Here is a 23,333-nt window from a genome sequence, read left to right on the forward strand (position 1 = left end):
AATGGTCCAACAGATCATCTGTACAATGCAGTCGTGTCAGTATCTGTTATAACAGGAAAAACACAAGTATTGTGTTGAGATAGAAACTTCCATTTAACAGTCAACCAATGCTGAAGGAGTTCTTTTGAAAGCAGGTATTTCTTTTAAGCCAGAACCATAATGACATATCTTTCAAGAGTAGCAATCTGATAAACTGCTCCAATTCTTTTGATACCGTTGCTTGAATTAGCCAAGGAGGCAATGTATCTGTAATGTCACTTGGACTTTGAATAATTTACTGTTTTATATATTGAAGTCATCTCTGTTTCAAGCTTCTATCACAGAATATTGTCTTTTTAGTTTTGAGGGGCAGAGTGGTCAGTTACTAATCTCAATCTATGACCACCACAATTCAGAGTATAATTTTTATTCTGTTAATTGTGCATTTAGCGCTAATTCATAATTCCCATGTCATATCCTTGTTCAAATTGCTACTGGGGGATTTAATGATGAATTCTAATCTACTCCACTTGAGTTGGTTGCATATTTCTATTTTTACTCCACTTGAGTTAGTTGCATGTACCTACTTTTTATAACATTACCAATAAATTATGCCAAGATGTTGACATTATCTTTTATTAGTAGCTAACTTAATGAAGGTCAGAGTTCCACATTTGGGCAATTTTCTGGGTGTTTGGATATTTTGTTGTAACTTGTGCAGTGGAGTAAAGTAAATTTAATTTGCTTTAGATGTTACCTGTCATACTCCATTCCCTTTATTTGGAATCTGTCCAACATTTTGCACACCCATCTCTATCTAGATGGATTAAAGTTTGAGGTGAACATAGGAGTGTTTGGAATTGCAACATTCTTGGTACGAGATTCAGAAATCTCACCATGTTGTTGCTGTTGTATTTATATAGTACTTTTAACATAATAAAGCATCTCAAGATGCTTCATCGTAAAGCAAAATTTGGCACAGAGTCACCTAAAATGATATTAAGGAAAGTGGCTATATGCTTATTCAAAGAAGTAGAATTTAAGGAGCGTCTGAAAGGAGGAGAGACAGGCAAAGGGGAAAAATTCAAGAGCTTTGGGTCTAAACAGAGTTACCAGTGCTGGAGCAATTTAAAAACTTGGGATGCTGAAGATGTCAGAATGGGATGAGTATAGATATCTCATGGGCTGTGGGCAAGGTTCCCTCAGATTGCTGGACACTATTTGCCCAGAAGATCTTCAGACTTTTGAGTTTCTTCAAGCTGCACTTTTCTATTTCACTTAATACAATATTGCTAAATATAGTGTTTTCTACTATGATTTATTTCATTTTGTTAACTAGAATCTGAATGTTCGGATTTGACTGGATTTCCCATACAGACAAGTTTAAAAACCACTTTTCCTCAATCTTTGCTTTGTAAGTAAATAGCCATTGCAAATCATCCAAGGTGGAAGTAAGCAGGAAATGATAGCTGGGGAAAAAATACATTATAGAAGGCATGATGAATTGATTTTTTTTATGATTCCCTAAAGGCCTCATTTATGTTCATCTTTGGTCTCAAATGTTTTTGAACAATATACATTGCATGTTCTTATTAGAAGATCAGCACATATGCACCTCACCCTGTTCCTTTTTAGTTAACTCAAATTTAAGTGTCAACATGTCTCTGTTTTTAAGTACATTTTTGCTCAAGCAATCTGAGGAATATATCAAGAGCATATTAATAATGTAAGCGTGTAAATGAGCTGTCTTATCAGGAAAGTTCAAGGAATTGAACAGAAATAGCAACTTGCTGTATTTTTTTGATAACACAACATTGTTGGTTTCAGTGCCATTAAAATTATTTTAAAACTTGCTATATTGATCTTAAAGAATTCCAGTCAATTTTGGTTTTGGATGTTGAGGGTTCAGTCGTACTTTTTGGTTGCAAGGAATTGGAGTAAAACTTCACTACTCATGAGCTATCCCAATTAATTGAATATAAGTGCATGAAAAGCTGAATATGCTGATTAACAAATGAGCTTGTTCTCAGACAGCTGTAGCAGGCATGATGTAGTGCATCTAAGCATCACCATCCTCTTCTGCTTTAATAATAAAACACATGCAAATATATTATTCATATCTTTTTTACTCTTCAGAAAATTTATGCCTACCTTAAGTAAAGCTCTGCAGCTTTCTGTTATCTTAATGCAGTGCATCCTGCATATAGGATTCCAGGCTATGACTAATGTTCAACAAGTTGACCATAGAAAGTGTCCCACTTAAGCCTAATGTTGCCACGTGCACATTTTCAAGCAGTGATCTTTGAGTATAGATGAGTAGTGGAAACGTGGATGAATTGTATCTGTCTTTGAAACTGGAATAATGAGGCTAATTAAAATGACTAAGCCAATCTAAGGTAGGACTGGCAAAAGCACGTCAAATAGTATAGTTGTATACAAAGCTACTGAAAGAGACCAGTGTATATTGACTTTCTTTAAAAATACATAAAGTAGATAAGCAAACGATATTTTCATTATTTAGTTGACTTTGATACAATGGCCCAGAGTTTACTGGAGCAAGGAGTTCATGGTGTGTTCCTTGTGTTAGATTTTTGCTCAGCAAGTCTTGGGAAGTACATGAGGTCACTGGGACATCTGGGTTCTTGAATGACAGGATTTGCAGTCTATCTCTTTAACCAGTGAAATTTAAGGATGGGGAAAGAAAGGAAATTATGACGGATGAGGAATTAAGTTTGATGCAGACAGAAATAGAAAGAGGAAAAGAAATATTGGGTTCAGAAAGAAAGGACAGACAAAGGAGAAGAAAGAAAAAATATGTAATTTTTTAAAATCTCAGGGACAAAGCTGCAAGCATGTGATTCCCTTATTTTGTTTGTTCCTTTCCTGGGCCTTAAAGTGACTTGCATATCCAGACCATTAATCATCTCAACTGGGGAATAATGTCCCTAACCTGCTGCCGTGAGTTTAATTTTTATTTATAGCACAAAAGCGGCAATTTTTTGGCAATCATGGGAAGGTTCACAATAGGCTCCTTTTTTCCTTTCATGAGATGTGGGTTGTCACTGGCAAGACCAAAGTGTATTGCCCATCCCTAATTGCCCTTGAGAAATGGTGATGAAGTGCCTTTTTGAACTAATCAAGAAGATTTCATGTGGAATCCATGTAGTGCAGGTACTTCCAAGCTGCTGGTGGGTGGTTAGTTCCAAGAGTTTGATCCCGTGACGATGAAGGAGTGGTAATATGTTTCCAAGTCGGGGTGATGTATGACTTGGAAACATTTTCTGAGACTAACATGGGGTCATGTAAATCGTGCAGTAATTTACGATTTGCAACTAGTGGCATATCTTTTCATAGTAAATTTTTAATAGACTAATAGTGGACACAGTGAATTTTGTTCTATTCCCAGCAAATTCTGGGTCATTATTTTATAGGCACTTTATTGAATTTTGATTATTTATCCAGTGAAGTTATGAGAGGGCTGCTTAGTGTTGCAGATAGCTACTCATTAGGTCATGCAATGCACGATCAGATAACAAGTCCCTTGATCAGCTACACATTACCTTTGATTGAGTTCTCTAGGAGGCAACAAGCCGACCACACGCTGCATGGGAACAGGCCTACCTGCAGCTGGGCTCTTGCTGGTGGCAGTGGATAACTCCCTTGAGTGTTATTAATTGTCTCAATTGGTGGCAGGAGGGAGGGGCAACGATAGTCCTTAACTTAATTCTGGCAGTGGGATTCAGGTACACTACCATCCTGCCTGAATAAATGCCTTTCCTTTCTCCAAACTTGCCACCAGAGAGCAAAAGATCCTGCCCGTAGTACGATTATAGCATAAAAGAGAGCCATTCTGCCGTCCAGGTCCTTGCTGATTCCCTGAGCAGCATCTCAGCTAGTTCATGCTTTCCCTCATAGTCCTGTAGATATTTTCTCTTAACGTAATTGTCCAACTCCCTTTTGAAAACCATGATTTATTCTGCCTCCACTATACTCAGATGTATTTAATTTGGCAGCCAGTGAGCATTTCCTGAAAAAGTGCTATAAAAGAGTTGAGTTGTTTCAACACAATAACTTGGAAGACTGTGATACATGCCCATAATCAGGAAACTTTGTCCTTGGAGACATAATTTAGCTGAGCTCTTAATTACCAGGATATCATCATCTATGACATTCCACATGGACAAAAAAAAATTGTTTCTTGGAGTCTCAAGCTGCATTTCTGCTTTTTGGTACACCAGTTATTTGTGCATCTTTTCTCCTTTTTTTTAGCATCAACTTGCTCTGTACAATTTTCATTGTCATCTATGCTAGACTCTTTCAGCCTCTTTTTCTAAGCTCCTCCTCCCCTCTGTTTCACTCATTTCTCTCTCTCACTGTGTCTCTCTCAACTGCTTACGCTATTTCTATCCTTTAATACCTAGGTGTTGTTGTAGCACGGAAATGGACCACTTAACCTACCCAATCTATTTGAGGGTTTATGCATCCACATATAATCATTCTAATCATATTTATCCACCCTATTCCCCATTACCCTTCAACTGTTTTTCCTTCATCCATGTATCCAATCTAATTTTAAATATTGACAGTTTCCATGGTTAGTGGACGAGGAAGAATTGAATTCCACAGCCTTGGATGTCTTTGTGGCTGTATTTGAATCGTGAGCAACTCCCAGGCTATTTTGCATTGCTGACCTGTATTTAAATAGATAAAACTACAGAGCAGCTGAGGGTATAACCGGCCCTAAAGTAGCAGGCCTTATTGTGGAAGAGTATTTTAAACAGAAACCACTCACAGCAGATTTGCCTACCCTTTTTAAAAAGTTGAGTGCCAGCAATTCTGTTACAAAAACTCTCTTTCTACTTTCTCTGTTCACTTTGCCCATTGATCATACCATGGGTAAGCAAAATGGCCCTTGTTCAAACAAAGATGGACAGAATTGTAGAATAGCCTTCTCTACACAACAGCAAGATACCATAATCCATACTGGAATTGAACTTGAAGGAATGGATCTAATTTTAAACAAGTGGAATCTCCAGAATTTCAAAAATTCAGGGTGACATTCAGCCAGTATAGATTGACTGACCTTAAAACCAGCTGAAGTCAGAATGGGGAGGAAAAAAAATACCACTTCTGATATCATCACATTGGAGCAGTAGGAGATGTACTGGCTGAAGTAAGCAGGAAATGTATTTGTGGATGCCTGTAAACATGAAAAGATTTTCAGAGCCTTAACAATTTGCCCTCGTCTTATTTGCAAATTTTAGTGGGCTTCTTTATACATTTGGTAAATATAAGGCTATATTTAGTGTTACTTAAGTTACTAAATTCACATTGCAATTCATTCCTGAAAGAACAGCCAAAAATGCATCAGAGCAAAGGCATGTATAAAATTCAATTTATTTAATTTTCTGCTGTACTTGTGGGCAATCCATTGTTACAAAACTAATATAAAATTAGCTTATAAAGTACCCCAGACACACACCTTCCAAAAATAGTGTGTTATTTTGTTTCTGAACTGCGCTATTGAGCCTGTAATAGTTACCTACTTTTCTGAAGATGAATGTTCATTTAAATTTCGCAGTAGTGCCTGAATGGGCATTTTTTTTTAAATTACCCTTGTGTGTGTGCGTGTGTGTCCAGGCATGCACGCACTACTTCACATCAAATGGTTTGATTTCTGATGGTCAGAAATTTATACATGGTACTTGTGCATATTAATTATCAGTGTGAATAGAATTAGGCAGGTGATGAGTAAGTTGATGGGGGTTGGACGTTAATGTGCAAGTATAGGGAGAGGGTAATTGTATTTTTCTATAAGCTCTCAACTGAAGGTATAGATTACATATTCCTATAAACTACTCCAATCACTAATATAAATATTCCCACTGAGTAAACAATTTTGAAGAAGTTAGTACTCAAGCTGATGCCAAAACTTAATTGACATTTTCAATTTTATAATAATGTAGAAAATCTGCTTATCGTCTTGATCATCTTTGAAAATATTACTGACTTAAAGTTTTACAATCTTAGAATTTATTAGATACATTTTATTGTGTATATCTACTTAGGAAATATTTCTTAACTGTATTTTCTTTTCAGTCATATGACAGTGGACTTGCCCAGGGAGCTGGACTGGAATCACATGGTAAGCATCATTTTATAGTCAAAAAATTGTTTGTCAGCATGTTTATTTACCTGTTTTGTTAAACAGTATCAATCTTGTGAAGAAAACAGATTTTATACATATTTTGTCTGTTACTGATGTAATTGAATTGATTTAAAAGCTGTCATTTAAGTCTTCTGTATTGGTATACCGATTCCCTGCAATAGGCCAAAATGTAGTTCTCGAGTCCACACGTAACTCTCATTGGTTCAGGCTGCCTTGTGGTATGCATTGAATAAAAATGCGTACAGGAAAGGAAACAACATATCAGAGACTAAGTTGACCCCAGTTGCTCCCAATTTCAGGATTGGCATTAATGATACGAAAGGTCATGAGCTGAGCTTGTTTAGCATTGAATCTTGGGGAGGGTTGAAATTACAAAAAACCTTTCTCTAGATTTGCGTCTAGGTTCTTTGGGGAACAACATTGATGCTCTTTCAAGGCCTCAACCTCAATTTATAAATCCTATTATTTTAGCTTCATAATGATAAACCAAAAGTTACCCTATTTAGCAATCTATCTGGGAGTACCATGTTATAACTTGCAATAGTGTTACGAATGCCTGATGTCTAGTTTGTATGTTCTAGAGGTAACATAAACATAGCGACATAAGAGCAGGAGTAGACCATTCGCCCCTTCCAGCTTGCCGTATATTTGATAAGATTAGATGAGAGGTCACACAACAGCATGTTATAATCCAACAGGTTTATTTCAAATCAGAAGCTTTCAAAGTGCTACTCCTTCATCAGGTGAAGTCAGACGTCTGCTGTGAGTCGTTTCTGTTTAAAATACTCTTACCCAATAAAGGCCTGCCACTTTAGGCCTGGTTATATCCTCAGCTGCTCTGTAGTTTTATCTATTTAAATGCAGGTCAGCACTGCAAAATAGCATGGGAGCGGCTCATGAGTCAAATACAACCACAAAGACATCCAAGGCTGCAAAATTCAATTCTTCCAGTCCAACACAGGCATCCCCACATCGTTTGATAAGAGATAGTGGTCTTAATTCAACTTTTCCTGCCTGTCACTCCTAACCCTGAATTTACTTGTCTATCAAAAATCTAATTCAACTTTGAATAAATTCAGTGCCCCCAGATTCCACTGTAGTCGAGGAAGAGAATTCCACAGATGAATGACCCTCTTGAGAGGAGAAAAAATTATTCTCATCTCCATCTTAAAAGGGAGATCCCTTAAGTTTAAACTGTATCTTGACAACCTGAAAATAGTTTGTTAGAGAAGTGCATTCTATTATTAATCAGGAAGCTGTCTGTTCAAGACTTGAGCACATGTAATCAGTAACTTCATAAAATAATCTGTATTATGATGGAATTTCACATTGTTTAAAAGGGAGAAGTGTGTCTTAAACATAAATGTAATTATAAGGGAATGAAGGCCAAGTTGGCTAAAGTGAACTAGGAATCTTGGTTGAAAGGTAAGACAGTAAATGTACGGTTTCACTTTTAAGCAGATACTTAATTCTCAGTAAAGATTTATTTCAGTGAGAGAGAAAGAGATTAAAAGAAGGATGCATCATGTATGGCACAAAAAGAGAACGTAGCAGGTAGGTCGTGCCTTACTAACCTTATTGAGTTTTTTGAGAAGGTGACCAAAGAGGTGGATGGGGGTAAGGCAGTTGACGTGGTATACATGGATTTTAGTAAGGCGTTCGATAAGGTTCACCATGGTAGGCTTCTGCAGAAAATGCAGATGTATGGGATTGTGGGTAATCTAGGAAGTTGGATCAGGAATTGGCTATCAGATAGGAGACAGAGGGTGGTGGTGGATGGTAAATATTCATCATGGAGTGCAGTTACGAGTGGTGTGCCTCAGGGATCTGTTTTGGGGCCACTGTTGTTTGTAATTTTTATTAATGATCTGGATGAGGGTATAGTTGGGTGGATTAGTAAATTTGCTGATGACACCAAAGTTGGAGGTGTGGTAGATTGTGAGGAAGGGTGTCATAGTCTGCAGGGAGACTTAGATAGGTTGCAGAGCTGGGCCGAGAGGTGGCGGATGGAATTTAATGCGGAGAAGTGTGAGGTAATTCACTTTGGTAGGAGCAACAGATGTGTCGAGTATAGGGCTAACGGGAGGACTTTGAATAGTGTGGATGAACAGAGGGATCTAGGTGTGTGTGTACATAGATCCCTGAAAGTTGGGAATCAAGTAGATAAGGTTGTCAAGAAGGCGTACGGTGTCTTGGCGTTTATTGGTAGGGGGATTGAATTTAGGAGTCGCAGTGTAATGTTGCAACTGTACACTACTCTAGTGCGGCCGCACTTGGAGTACTGTGTGCAGTTCTGGTCCCCGCATTACAAGAAGGATGTGGAGGCGTTGGAGAGGGTGCAGAGGAGGTTTACTAGGATGTTGCCTGGTATGGTGGGGAGGTCCTATGAGGAGAGACTGAGGGATCTAGGGTTGTTTTCGTTGGGAAGAAGGCGGCTAAGAGGGGATCTTATTGAAACATATAAGATGATTAGGGGTTTAGATAGGGTGGATAGTGATAGCCTTTTTCCTCGGATGGAGAAAGCTAGCACGAGGGGGCATGACTTTAAATTAAGGGGGGGTAGCTACAGGACGGATGTCAGGGGTAGGTTCTTTACCCAGCGGGTGGTGAGGGATTGGAATGCCCTGCCTGCTGCAGTTGTAGATGCGTCTAGTTTGGGGGCGTTTAAGAGATCTCTGGATAGGTTTATGGACGAAAAGGGATTGGTATAGGCTAGTGGGTCATTGTTTTTGTAACTGGTCGGCGCAACATCGTGGGCCGAAGGGCCTGTTCTGCGCTGTAATGTTCTATGTTCTATGTTCTATGTTCTAACGTTCAGAACAGCACAAAATAGGAAAAAAACTGCAAAGATGCATGGTAGGTCCAAAAGAAGATCGATTGAGAAAAAGCTAGCTAGAAATATAAAAACAGATGGTAAGAGTTTCTATAAGTATTTTAAAAAGAAAAGTAATCAAAGTGAGTGTTGATCCTGTAGAGAGGGAATCTGGGGACTAAATAATGGGTTAAAAGGAAATGGTGGAAGCTTTAATAGAGAATTTGTATCTGTTATCACTGTAGAAAACTTAAAAAAAATTTTCCAAAAATACTTGAAAATCAAGAGGCTAAAGGGAAGCAGAAGCTTAAAACCATCACCAGGGAAATGGTGCTGGGATAAACTGTTAGGTTTAAAAGCTGGCAAATCCAGGACCTGATGGCCTGCATCTTAAGGTCTTTAAGTATTGCAAAGATGGATGTTGTAAGATTTTTAGATGTCGCACCAAAGAGGCCTGGAGGCTTGTGCAGTTGGATGTAAACCATTTATTCTTAACAAACAAGTGTATACATATCCCAAGGTGTAACTCCTTACCATGTGCTATCTTTATGCTGATTTCTCTCAGACTTTCTCTATCCACAGTCTTCCATCACGTGATTCTCTACATCATGTGGCCGGTACCGTTTTTCCATCCATACATTAATCCTTCCTGACCGAAATGCCTTGTACTGCAATAGAGACATATTAAGCTACCAGAATTCTTTAGATTTTGGAAGGGTCCCAGTAGGTTGGAAAATAGCAAATGTAACATTGTTGCTCGAGAAAGAGAAATTGAAAGAAGAAAAAATAGACCAATCGGCCTAACATCTGACATGGGACAATTGCTAGAATCTAGCATTATGGAAGTTATTAGCAAGACATTTATAAAATCATAATTTGATCAGGCAGAGCCAACATTTTAAGACTTTAAGATGCAGGCCATCAGGTCCTGGACTTGCCAGCTTTTAAGCCCAATAGTTTATCCCAGCATCATTTCCCAGTGATGCTTTTAAGCTCCTGCTTCCTTTTAGCCTCTTGATTTTCAAGTTTTCTACAGTGATAACAGACACAAAATTATCCGTTAAAAGCTTCCACCATTTTCTTTTAACCCATTATTTCATCCCCAGATTCTCTCTCTACAGGACCAGCAATTGTGAAAGGGGAATCATGTTTAACTAATATATTAACATTCTTTGGGAAGTACAAGCAAAGTGGATAAAGGGACACCTGTAGATGTGGTGCACTTGGATTTTTTAAAGGCTTTTGGTAAGGTGCCATGTCAAAATAAAAGCACATGGGAGTAATAAAGGACTAGTTATCTAACAGGAAGAAGGGTAGGGATAAACTGGTCTTATTTTTGGATTAGCAAGTGTAATTAGGGGAATGCCACAATAATCAGTGCTGGGGCCTTAGCTATTTGCTACCAATACAGTGATTTGGTTGAAAGGATTGATATGCATGGTTACTAAATTTGCTGATAACACCAAGATAGGTGGGAAGAAAAATATGAATGGGCAAAAAATTGGCAGAAAGAGTATAATTTTGGCAGGAAGAATGGAAATGCAGTAGTACTGTTTAAATGAAGGGAGATTTCAGAACGCTAATAGAGAGGAATCTGAGTGTTCTGGTACATGAATTACAAAAGGTTAATGTACTACTTTTGAGATAATTCAAGGGAGGACCCGGAAATCTCCATTTAGCCACAGAGCAAGCTACTGCTTGGGTTGGTAATAACTATACATACTAAAAAGATTAAATCTTTTTTAGAAATTTGCAAGTGATTAGGAAGGAAAATGGAATGTTGGTGTTCCTTGCAGGGGAATGGAATATAAATGTAGGAAAGTTTTACTGCAGCTGTACATCGGGAGATATAACTTTTTAGTTTTAGAAATTGAATGTTAAATGTAAATTGATTGTGGGGGAAGCCCTGGTAAATACCACAAACTTAAGGTAGTTACAATTGAAAGAGTAACTTGTGTTTACATATGAAGTCAGTAAAGGAAAAGTTGAGAGTCATAAAACAGCAGATGGGTTTACTTAGCTATAGAATTGGAGACATGATATCAGAAGTTATTCAAGTAATACACCCATTATTTATGTGGTTTCCAGAATAACGGAAGCTTTGGACTGAAAAGGTGATCTGCACTTGTACCTGTGATGTAGAAATGCCAGCGTTGGACTGGGATAAACATAGTAAGACGTCTCACAACACCAGGTTAGTGTCCAACCAGTTTATTTGATAGTAATCCCACAAGCTTTCGGAAACGATGTCCCGTCATCAGGTGTGTGGAACCTTCCACACACCTGGTGAAGGGACACCGTTTCCAAAAGCTTGTGAGATTACTATCAAATAAACTGGTTAGACTCTAACCTGGTGTTGTGAGACGTCTTGCACAGTGAACAGACTAAGTGTTTACAGCGCCTTGGAAATGGGCGGAGCTTAATAAGATGTTTTATTTTTGAGTGTATCCCTGTAAATGCAGTTAGGATATAGCCAGCAGAGAAGGCTAAAATTTGGAAAAGCAGCCAAGGGACTGTCAGCTTTGTTTCTTGTGTAAGTTGTAGCTCCTTGGAACTCGAGAGGTGAAGCTTGATTTACATCTGAAGTATGGTAAACACTAGATCTGTTGTACATAATGCAGGCTGTGATTGGAGCTGGTATTCAGTATAAGGCAAAGTTCGTAGGTGGACAAAGGACTAGAAGGTTTGTTTAGTTGGAAGAGAAATCTGTAAAATGCTCTGTGAAAGGCGATTAATCTTGTCGCTTTTGAAGTTCTGAAAGTAATCCATTTGCTTGCAGCTTGAAACCATATCATTGGATTGTTAGAACACAAAAATGTTTTTAACCACTGTACAAAAGTTGCAGGAAGGCCTGTGTGTCAGTTGTGGAATCAGGAGTCGTGAGATTTTAGAAGGAAAGTTATAGGGCCATTCAGCTAAAAGCTAATAGAACCATCGGGAACTTTGCAGCTTAGAGAATAGCTGGAACTCTGATGAGAAACCAGGGTGAAGTCTAAAGAATTCTGAAGAGTTGTGATACCTTTTGTGTTGGTTCAAAGAAAGTGAATGAATCTTCAAGATTTCCTAAGATAAGGCAAATAGAAATTCAAGTTTATGGCATCAGTATTCATAGGCTGTAGTGTTAAGTTTATAAAGCATACTTTGTTTAATTCTTTCTGATAATGAAATTTGTTTTATTTAAATGTACGAAAGTTTGTGGCATAGTTCTGTCAATCATTTAAGTATTCAAGTTTCTTTTTAAATGTTAAGTGTCTAATAGGATAGTAACAATGCCTAGATCATTCAGCCTTTTTTATGGCAGGGAAGCTCGGACCTGTGGAGTGTGCATTTTGTTCCATTTGGGAACTCCATGGCACTTCTCAAATCATGATAATCATTTGCAGGATGTGTCATCAACTGTTGAAGCTTGAGCTCAAGGTTTTGGAGTTTGAACAGCAACTAGTGCCATTGCGGTGCAACTGGGAAATTGAGAGTTTTGTGGAGAGCACCTTTCTCGATATGATCATCCTGTAGCTTAAGGGTATGCAAGCAGAAAGGGAATGGGTGACTGTCAAGTAGTTGAGAAGGACTAGGAGCCCCCAGTTCTGTCACACTCCCTAACCAGTTGTGAATTCTGAAAGCTAGTGAAAGTAATATTTCACTTGCCAAGTGCAGCCAGCGCTAAGTCCAAGGCACCATAATTGGCTCAGATATGCAGGAGGAAGTTTGGAAATCTATAGTGAAGGGGGATTCAATAGGGAACTGACAGGCATTTCTGTAACCAAAGATGTGAATCCAGAATGGTATGTTGCCTCCCTGGTGCCAGAGTCAAGAATGTCACTGAACAGCTGCAGAGAACTCTGCATGGGGAGAGTGAACAGCCAGTGGTCACAGTCCATATCAATATCAATGACGGACAGTGAGACATGGGCCTGCAGGCAGGATTCAGAAAGTAGGAGGAAAGTTTGTAAGCAGGAGCCCAAAGATAACCTTTGGATTACTCCCAACATCACGTGCAAACGAGTATAGTTGGGGTAGATTCCTACAGGGCGAAAGATAGGGCAAACAAATCCTGAATAATAAGAGATACAGAGTTAGGAGTAAGACAATGCAAAAAATGGGTGCATGTGCTTGTTGTCAAATGGATAACACAATTGAGAAACAAGCTGAATATAGAAGGTTCAGAGGGAATGAAAAATAAATGATAGGAAGATAAAGGATATGGGAAGAGATTGGCAGCTGTGTCAGAATGTGTTGGAGGTAGATTCATTTGAGGCCTACAAAAGAGATCAAGATAATTATCAAATGGGCTCTGCGGAAAAGGTGGGGAGGAATGGTCTAGGTGGGTTGAACTTGCTGAGATTTGGTACAGACATGATGGGCTGAATGGCTGCCAGCTTGGTTGTAACTATTCTGGTTCTATGATCACAGTGTTGTAGGAAGCAATATCTGGAGAATGATACTTGGCTACTGAGGAAACCTAGAACAAAATTTGTAAGTTGCTTTTCCAAGGGAGATGTGGCAAAGTGAGAAATGCCATTTAAAATTTCATGAGCACCACCCTTTTCGTGCTACTTTTGGTTCCATGTATCTTGCCAAAAGTATCAGTATTGGATACAATTTCACCTGCTGTACAGAACCTTGGGCAACTTCTGCCAGCTATGGGACTTTAAAACCAAAGTACACTGCTCTAGTGAACTAATCAGCTACATCTTCAAAGGAAGGAAGCTGGTTTAATGCCTGTATATCTTTGTGTTAGAATCGGTTTCTAATAAGATGGATATTTCCAAAAATGCTGCAACTGGAGAAATTTTATTTTGGTTCATTAGATTTCCTAAATCTACAAACAAAATGTATTTAAATGTTATTTTAAAAAATAGAGATTGTGTGATCATGTAAAGACTATCTTAATGGCCTCAAAATGCACCATACTTAAAATTTAATTTAATTTTTTCTGACTAGTCAAAGAACAAATAAAATTACAGCATAGGAGCAGGCCTTTCGGCCCTCCAAGCCTGTTTCGACCACGCTGCCCATCTGAACTAAAACCTCCTACCCTTTTGGGGACCATATCCCTCTATTCCCATCCTATTCATCTATTTGTCAAGACGCCTCTTAAAAGTCACTGTCATAGCTGCTTCCATTGCCTTCCCTAGCAGCGGGTTCCAGGCACCCACCACCCTCTGTGTAAACAACTTGCCCTGCATATCTCCTTTAAACCTTGCCCCTTGCACCTTAAGCCTATGTCCCCTAGTGATTGACTCTTCCACCCTAGGAAAAAGCTCCTGACTATCCACTTTGTCCATACCCCTCACAATCTTGTAGACTTATATCAGGTCACCCTCAACCTCCATTGTTCCAGTGAGAACAGATCAAGTTTTTCCAACCTCTCCTCATAGCTAATGCCCTCCATACCAGGTAACATCCTGGTAAATCTTTTCTGTACCCTCTCGAAAGCCTCCACATCCTTCTCGTAGTGTGGCGACCAGAATTGGACACTGTATTCCAAGTGTGGCCTAACTAAGGTTTTATAAAGCTGCAACATGACTTGCCAGTTTTTAAACTTGGTGTCCCAGCCAGTGAAGGTAAGCATGTCATATGTCTTCTTGACTACCTTCTCCACCTGCGTTGCCACTTTCAGTGACCTGTGTACCTGTACACTCAGATCCCTCTGCCTATCAGTACTCTTAAGGATTCTACCATTTACTGTATATTTCCCTTACATCTGTCTGTATTACACCTGCCAAAGTGCATTACCTCAACTGTCTGGATTAAACTCCATCTGTCATGTCTCCAACCAGTCTATATCCTGATATAAACAGCAAAAGTCCCAATACTGATCTCTGAGGAACATCAATAGTCACAGCCCCTCCATTTAGAAACTCTTCACTGCTACCCTCTGTCTTCTATGACCGAGCCAGTTCTATATCCATCTTGCCAGCACACCTCTGATCCCGTGCGACTTCGCCTTCTGTACCAGTCTGCCATGAGGGATCTTGTCAAAGACCTTACTGAAGTCAAAGCTTTGCATTGTTTTTGGGCCGTATTTGTGACTTATGATTGAAGTAGACGTTGGCCCACTAGACGTATATCAATTTTAAGGTATTTTCCACCTGGTGATTTCTAAATCCAATTTTATTTGAACTAAATGATTTCCTTTCTGTTCATACTTAATCAAAGCAAAGTTGAAAATGGTCAAATTGTAACATTATATCCTTGAACCCAAATTAATTTTCTTCTAACGCTGGTCCTGTTTTTCTCCTTTTAAAAAAAAATCTGAAACTATGGCTAATTTATAATTAGCTGTGCTTCAGAGTGAATTATTTCACAAGCATGGTCATTATTGTCTTCATTAGTTATTCTGCAACCTTTAAGCCAGCAACACTGAGCTATGAAATTTGTCCTTGTGTTGATTCGTAGGTGGATCCACATTTTGTGCCATTGCCTCTCTTTGTCTGATGGGAAAACTTAAAGAGGTCTTTTCTGAGAAGGAACTAAATAGAATAAGACGGTGGTGTATAATGAGACAGCAGAATGGTTTCCATGGACGACCCAATAAACCTGTAGACACATGTTACTCGTTTTGGGTTGGAGCAACCCTAAAGGTAATCCAAAACTCTGAATTGTGCTTATGCGGAAATACTTTCTATAAGATCTGCTGTATTAGTAGGCTCCTATATTTATGCTAAACATACTAGCTCAACTATCTAGCCTCTATCAAGGATAGAGAGTAGACAGGTCAAAAGTCTTTAGCTGAATTGAATTTGAGTTAGAACCTAGTTAGAATCATACGATGTGGAAGAGGCCCTTTGGTCCAGAGATTCTGTACTGACACATGAGAAACACCTGATCTCCCATCTAATCCCATTTACCAGCACTTGGCCCATAGTCTTGAATGCCAAGTGCGCATCCAAGTACTTTTTTAAAGGAAGTAAGGCAACTCACCTCTACCACCCTCCCAGGCAGAGCATTCCAAACCATTACTAACCTCCAGGTAAATATGTTTTTCCTCTTATCCCCCTAAACTTCTTGCCCCTTACCTTGAATTTGTGCCTCCTTGTAACTGACCCTTCAGCTAAAGAGAACAGTTGCTTTTTATCCACCCTGTCCATGCCCCTCATAATCTGGGAAACCTTGATCAGGTCACTCCTCTGTGTTCTCTGATTCAATTAAAACACCCCTTGACTGTCCAACCTCGCTTCATAAATTAAGTGTTCCATCCCAGGCAGCATCCTGGTGATTCTCCTCTGCACCCCATCCAGTGCAATCATTTTCTTCCTATAATGTGGCAACCAGAACTGCACACACTGTTCTAGCTGTGGCCTCACTGACGTTCTATACAATTCCATCATGATTTCTCTGCTTTTGTAATCTGTGCCTCAACTGATAAAGGCAAATGTTCCAAATGCCACCTTCCTAACCACCCTACTAACATGCCCGTCTGCCTTCAGAGATCCATCTTTTTATTCAACAAAACTTCCTAGTGTCATGCCGTTCATTGCATACTTCCTTGTCAAATGATGCCTTCCAAAGGGTATCATCTCTCACTTTTCAGAGTTAAACTCCCTGTTACTTATCTGCCCGTTCGACCATCCCATCTATTTATCTTGCAGCACACGAAACTTGACCTCACTGTTCGCCACCTGACCAATCTTTGTGCCATCTGCAAATTTACTAATCCTACCCCCCACCTAGTCATCTATGTTTATATAAATTACGAGTAATAGGGGACCCAGCACAGATCTCTGTGGTACGTCAGTGGACACTGGCTTCCAGTCACTAAAGCATCCTTCTGTCGTTACTCTGTCCCTTACAACTGAGCCAATTGTGAATCCATGTTATCAAATTACCCTGTATTCCATGTGTATTTATCTTCTTTAGAAGTCTGCCATGTGGAACCTTGTCAAAGGCTTTGTTGAAATCCATATAAACTACATTGACTGCATTATCTTCATCTACACAAGTGGTCACATAGATAAAAAAAATCAGAATTGTTAGGCACGATCTCCCTCTGACAAAGCCATTCTGACTATCTTGCCTCTCCAAATGGAGATAGATGCTCTCCTTCAGAATTTTCTCCAATAGTTTCCCTACCACTGACATGAGACTGTGATCTGTAGTTCCCTGGCTTATTTCTACAACCCTCCTTAAATAGCAGAACCACATTCGCGGTTCTCCAGTCCTCTGGCACCTCCCCTGGAGCCAGAGAGGAGTTAAAAATTTGGGTTAGAGCCCCCTACCTCCCAGAGCAGCCTGGGACACAATTCATCTGGACCTGGAGATTTGTCCACTTTTAAGCCTGCCAATACCTCCAGTACCTTGTCTTTCCCTATATCAATTTGTTTAAGAACCTCACAGTCTTCCTGAATTCCATACTTTCATCCTCATTCTCTTCGCTGAAGGCGAATGTGCAGTATTCATTCAACACTCTACCAATGTTCTCTGGCCCCTTGGTCCCTACCCCTACCCTGGTTATCCTCTTTCCAATGATATAGAATATCTTGGGACTTCCCCTACTTTTACCTGCAAGAGCTTTCTCATATACCCTCTTTACTTTCCTAATTGCTTTCTTAAGCTCCATCCTGCACTTTCTGTACTTTACTAATGCCTCCTTCTCTGATTTGTACCTGCTATAAGCATTTCTTTTCCTTCTCATCCTATCCTGAATATCTCTGGTCACCCATAGTTCTCTGGGCTTGTCACTCCTCATCTTCACTGTCACCCTAGAGGGACCATGCTTGGCTTGTATCCTACCCATTTCCTTTTTGAATTCTGCCCCTGTGCTCTTCTGTAGATTTCCACAGGAGTAGCTGTTCCCAATTTACCTTGGCCAGATCCTGACTTAATAGTCTGCTCTCTCCAATCCAAAACTTTTTTTTGCAAGTTGTCTGTTCTGTGGTAATTCTGCTCTGATTCTTTCTTATAGCCTTTATGCAAAGGAACTGGTTTGTTGATACCCCGCCCACCTGTCTAACTCAAGGGAGAGTGAGGCTGGTGGTGGGCATGTTCAGGTTACTTGCTAGGCTTCCCCAGGAAATTTTGTTTTGGCTGCTTTCAGTAAATTTCACCCAGTTGAAAACTGACCTGTAAAAGGGATTTGTCTTGTTAGCATGTTAAGGTGAAATCTAGAGTCTAGAACCTCGGCGCGTAATCAACGAGGAAGTGCTAAACTGTCAGAAGTGCTATCCTTTAATGAAGATGTTGAACCATTCAAGCATTATTTGGAAAATGTTGGGAATTGCCTGAGTATCTTCCCTCAAATATCATTGCAATTAGATAAATATTTCATTGCTGTCTTTGTACAAAACAGCTGTTGTATTCACTTATGTAACGTTGACTATACTTCAAAATAAGTAATGAAAATGTTTTAAGTCATGAGAAAAGTACTAGATAATTAGTTTTGTTCTTTCAGCATTTTTAGAGACCCCATAAGTGATACCTAACGGATGTTTCAATGACCTGCAATATAAATAGTAGAGTAGGTTTTATTGACCCCTATACAAAATGTTTGAGAAATTGTAAAAATATAAGTATACATTTTTGGATACTTTTCCAGCTTTTGCAGATATTCCAGTATACTAATTTTGAGAAAAACAGAAATTACATTTTGTCGACCCAGGATCGTATTGTTGGAGGATTTGCAAAGTGGCCAGATAGTCACCCAGGTAAAATGGAAATTTTTTTGAGATTTTAAAAAACTGGCTGTTGGTAGATGTTGTAGAAAGCAAAAGTTAATTTAAGGTTTCAGTTTGGTTTAAAATATAATTCCTAAATCGGTTACTACCTAATTTAGGTACAATTAAGCAAAGTCACTTTGACTAATGAAGTTATGGGTTACAATGAACATGCCTTCATGGCTACATTATTGCACAACTTCTTTCTCTTAGCAACCAACATTTTCTTCTATGTGGCAATTATCACACAGCTGAGTTGCATTTGGATCATGAAATTCAGGCAGTCAGGGCATATCATCCATCATTCACAGAATATTCATTAGCTCCAGGTGTTACTTCACTTTGACTAATAATCAGCTAGAATTAATTTACTGCATAGAGATGCTTGATCTCTTCGTACACAAGAAATACTCTTTGCAAAGTTTGGCGATATAATAAAAATGGAAAAGGCAAGAAATTAAAGACCCTCACACAGAGGATAAAGGATAATGTTTGGTGTGGGACCTTTCATTAAAAATCTGAAAAAGCAAATCAGTCACTGCAAAACAAAACGATTTGTAATGTTTGCACATTTACTTTTAAATCACCAAAAAAGTGCACAAGTTATGTACCTGTTGTGTCTGTAATTTCTTTTTTTTTAAAGCCATTTTCTCATAAGGACTTGTCCCATTCATCCCCTTCCTCCTTCCCTCTGTCTTGTAATGAAAAAAATCGTTAGGGATGTCTCAGTTCTGTACAGCTTTGCTATCAATCAGAAATGATCAAGTGGCATGGAAGTAGTTAAACTGCACGATGGCAGTATGGTAAACATTTTTGCAACCCACATATGTATCCTAGTTTCCTTGATGTTTACACCTTCATCTAGGTACCTCCCAAGTTTTAAGAGACAATGCACCTTGCTTGATGACTCAGCCATCAAGTGCAGTCATAGCTTTAAGATTCCCTGTTCCCTCTTGGTGCTATGTTGAGTTAACTCATCTCAACGGAGATGCATTATGGTTAACTACAACAATCTTGAAGTCTTCTGTTCCGCTGTTGAAGGACCAATTGAATTCAGTACTGCTGTATTTTTAGTTGGAAATTTTGGAAAGAAAGCCATAAAATTAGGTGACCATTATTTTGCCAAGACAAAATGTGACCACTCAATAATTATTAGATTAAAGAAGGTTTCATTAAGTTCTCAACCCCATTCTGTTTTTTCTTCAAACATGCTTCTAATTCTGACCATTGTCTGTCTATTTCAGATGCTTTGCATGCGTACTTTGGGATCTGTGGTCTTTCCTTAATTGGAGAATCTGGTGTTTGCAAAGTGCATCCTGCATTGAATATGAGTATAAGGGCTTTTCAACATCTCCAGCACCTGCACCAGACAGTGGAAACTCAGGGGCAGGGCCAGCACTTAGAATCTGTGCCTGACTACACATGACAAAAGTGGTAGCAAAAATAAAACTGAAACTAGGTCAAATATTCTAGCCCAAGGAAAAAGCCATGTCATTAGGAAAAGGTCTTGCTTGAATGCTGGGACTCCATATTAAAAAGACGGCCATACAGAATGTTTAAAAATAAAATATCATTGGTCAATTAACAGACCAGTTGCTATTTGCTCTGAATTCTGACAAAACATTGAATGTGTGTTTTGAGTGGATGGAGGTTTGTCTATATTCTGTAGGAAATCATTTATACTAATTTTCTAAACACTTGAGCATTTAATAAAAAAAATCACATCTGCCTGCTGCCTGATCCTTTGTTTTCTCACAAAACATTGTTGATTTTCTGGCCTTTGTTTTAAATCACTGTTGTGAACATTTCAGGATTTTTAAAAAGTATATTTTTAAAGTTCTAAAGCTGTTTTTACAGAATTAAAATCAATTTAATTGAATTTGTGGTTTCATACTGAAGCGAATCAGTAAATTTGCATCAAGTGCATTGATGGAACACTACAGTGCATCAGTTTGTCATTTTGATTTGAGGCAAGTGAATACAACTTCTAATGCATATATCGAGTTACAGGTAACACATTAAAATACTTGGGTTTTCCTCAGATCTGTTCTTATACCTCCACCATAACCAGACCCCCACTTGTGTGCAAATGCAATTTCCGCCATGTTGTCCAGCAAAGTTATGTTGGCAGAACGGAATTGGCTCAGAGGAAATTTCTAGCTTTTGTTCATTCGTAACGGTTTGTTAAACATACTGGCCCTACATTGGGCACAATGGCTGGTTGAGTAGCAAAAGTGAATACTTTTGATTGCTTGATACACTGCACAATAAAAAGAATATGTTGTTTTGCTATACAGTGGCTCTGCTTTGGATGTTTGTAATTCCGATATTGAAATTTTAATTTGTAAGTATGTATTTTATAGGAGCAATATGTGAACTGGAGACTTTTTCTGTGGGGGTGAAAGAGGACAACGATATCATACATTTCACGTAACTTCCACTTGGACATCATGGAATAGTACAACACAGAAAGAGGATGTTGAAGCTAGAGAATCTCTGTCAGCTCTTCTGAAGAGCATTCCAGTTAGACCCATTCCTTTCCCATATGCCTGCATCTTTTCTACTTGAAGTCTTTATCCAGTTTCCTTTTGAGGCTCTGCTATAGAATCTATATCCACCACCCATCAGACGATGCATTCTGAATGCTAACTGTTCATTGCTTTTTTTTTCCTCTTGTTGCCTCAGGTTCTTGTACCAGCACCTTAAATCTATACCTTGTGGTTATCAATCCCTCAGCCATAGGAAACATTTTTTTTCATTTACTCTTATCTAACTTTCTGATGATTTTAAATGTCTTTGTTGAATCTTCATAGTATTGCCTATCCTAAGAAAACAGCTGTCTAGTCTCTCCATGTAACTGTAATCAATCATTCTAATAAATCTCTTCAGCACCCTCACCAAAGCTTGATATCCTTCCTAAACTGTGGTATCCAACATTGGACACAATACTTCATCTTCAACTGAGCTAATGTTTTGTAAAGATTTAGTGTTGTGTACTCACGTTTGTTCCTCATTGGAACAAGGTTCTTTTAAGAGTCTGATCACATGACGTATTGACAATGTCATCGACCATTTACGCAGTTTATCCAACAGCCTGTAGAGTTAACACCTTTCCAATAAAGCTGTTGTTTATCTGTAACCTTGTGGTCTGAAAGCCTATCCTTATTAAAAATATCACAAAGGAAAACTGGTAATGAGAAGGTTGGAACCACGCTGGTGGTCTCCCTGAAGAAATAAAATCATTGATCCATCCTGCAGCCATCCAAAAAGGATTAAAAAGATCTTTAAAAATCTCAAAACTGACAATGGAAGGGTGCCAAATATCAGTAGCAGCCAATGAAGGAGCTGAAATTTAAAGCAAGAATTTGGGAAAACAAAATGGAAAAGAAGCTCAGCATATCCAGAAAGGTCTGGAACAGTAGAGTGATCACAGAAAATAAGTACCCTGCAATAGTAATTTAAGCTGGCGTGTTGCAAAACGTTTTGAAAGAAAGAGGTGTAGTGCTGAAAACTTAGTGGCATATTGTGCTAATGCAAGACCTTTCCATAGTAAATTTGGCTGGAGTTTTTGGCGCCGTGGGACAATATGATGAAAACACTGAGCAGTGGACTTTGCTCAACTTTCCTGGGTATTGTGCTGGGGTGTTGGGAGGAGGTTCATTCAATGCCTTGCAAAGTCTGGTGCCCCAGAGAACTAGACTCAAAAATTCATGATGCGATTGCGGGGATATTGCGATGCCACTTCTCAATGAAACCTTTGGTCGTCGTGGAGACATTCAGGTTCAATAAATGTAAGCATCATGAATTATAAAAAGCAAGAATCAAGTGTACCAAATGGAATACGTAATAAAGCAAAAAGGATCCATGGGATTCAAAGAGGGTGTGGAAAGGAAGCAGAATCATAGATGCTGACCTTGTTGAATATACTGGCCATGGTGGGTGCAACAAACCATTACTGGGTCGTTCCTTTAATAGATGGACAACCTGTGAAAATGGAGGTGGACACCAGAGCAGCAGATTTGTTGGTAACAACTATTTACCAAGCGGAACTACAATATTTAAAATCCTCAAAAGATAGTACTCAAATCCAATACAAGGGAAGTGGTTCAGCTGAGCGGTTGCATGGGATGTAAATGTGCAGCTGAACTGACCAATTACAGACTTGTCCGTGTATGTCGTTAACAGTAACTATTCAGTTATAATGGGGAGAACCTGGTTGGAGAAAATAAAGCTAAACTAGGTCAAGGTGAATGCTATGTTGGAGTCCAAAACAGGCCCAACCAAAAGCCTAAAGGGGCAGAAAGTAGCCCTGCTGTAGAAGTTTTAAAAGCAGCTGGGCCTAAGGTTCGGGCTACCAGTGCTGATAACAAAATGACAAAGGCTCGGCATACTATAACAAATGTGGTTCATGATTGAGAAACGAAGGATGAAGAGTTTATAGCAGAATGTGAAGACAGAACCAGAGTATGTATTTAGTTGCAAGCAATTTCTTTGCTCCCCATTATAAATTCTTCTATTTTTGACTGTAAGGGACCAATATTTGTCTTCACCAATTTTTTTTCTCTTCACATACCCATAGAAACTTTGCAGTCAGTTTTTATGTTCTCCACAAGCTTTGCTACATAAGGTCTGTTTATCATTTCTCAAGTAACATGGAGGCTGGGGAACTTTTGTGGAAACTGAGATGGATCTTGTACTTAACATTTCTGACTAAGGATGA

The 23,333-nt window shown here is 38.9% G+C and overlaps 1 protein-coding gene across 1 annotated transcript in view; it reads left to right on the top strand.

Moving 5' to 3' along the window:
- The window catches only part of pggt1b (protein geranylgeranyltransferase type I, beta subunit), a 57,036-nt gene extending 35,307 nt beyond the window's left edge, over nt 1–21,729 (top strand). The window contains exons 6-9 of the mRNA XM_080188990.1: nt 6,079–6,124; nt 15,360–15,544; nt 18,496–18,604; nt 19,858–21,729. Coding sequence (XP_080045116.1) covers nt 6,079–6,124; nt 15,360–15,544; nt 18,496–18,604; nt 19,858–20,039 — 522 coding nt within the window. The 3' untranslated portion in view covers nt 20,040–21,729. The remainder of the gene's footprint in view (nt 1–6,078; nt 6,125–15,359; nt 15,545–18,495; nt 18,605–19,857) is intronic.
- Nucleotides 21,730–23,333: the final 1,604 nt, after the last annotated feature.

Source organism: Carcharhinus amblyrhynchos, chromosome 5, assembly GCF_965287045.1.
Source record: "Carcharhinus amblyrhynchos chromosome 5, sCarAmb.v2.hapA, whole genome shotgun sequence".
Classification (NCBI taxonomy): Eukaryota; Metazoa; Chordata; class Chondrichthyes; order Carcharhiniformes; family Carcharhinidae; genus Carcharhinus; species Carcharhinus amblyrhynchos.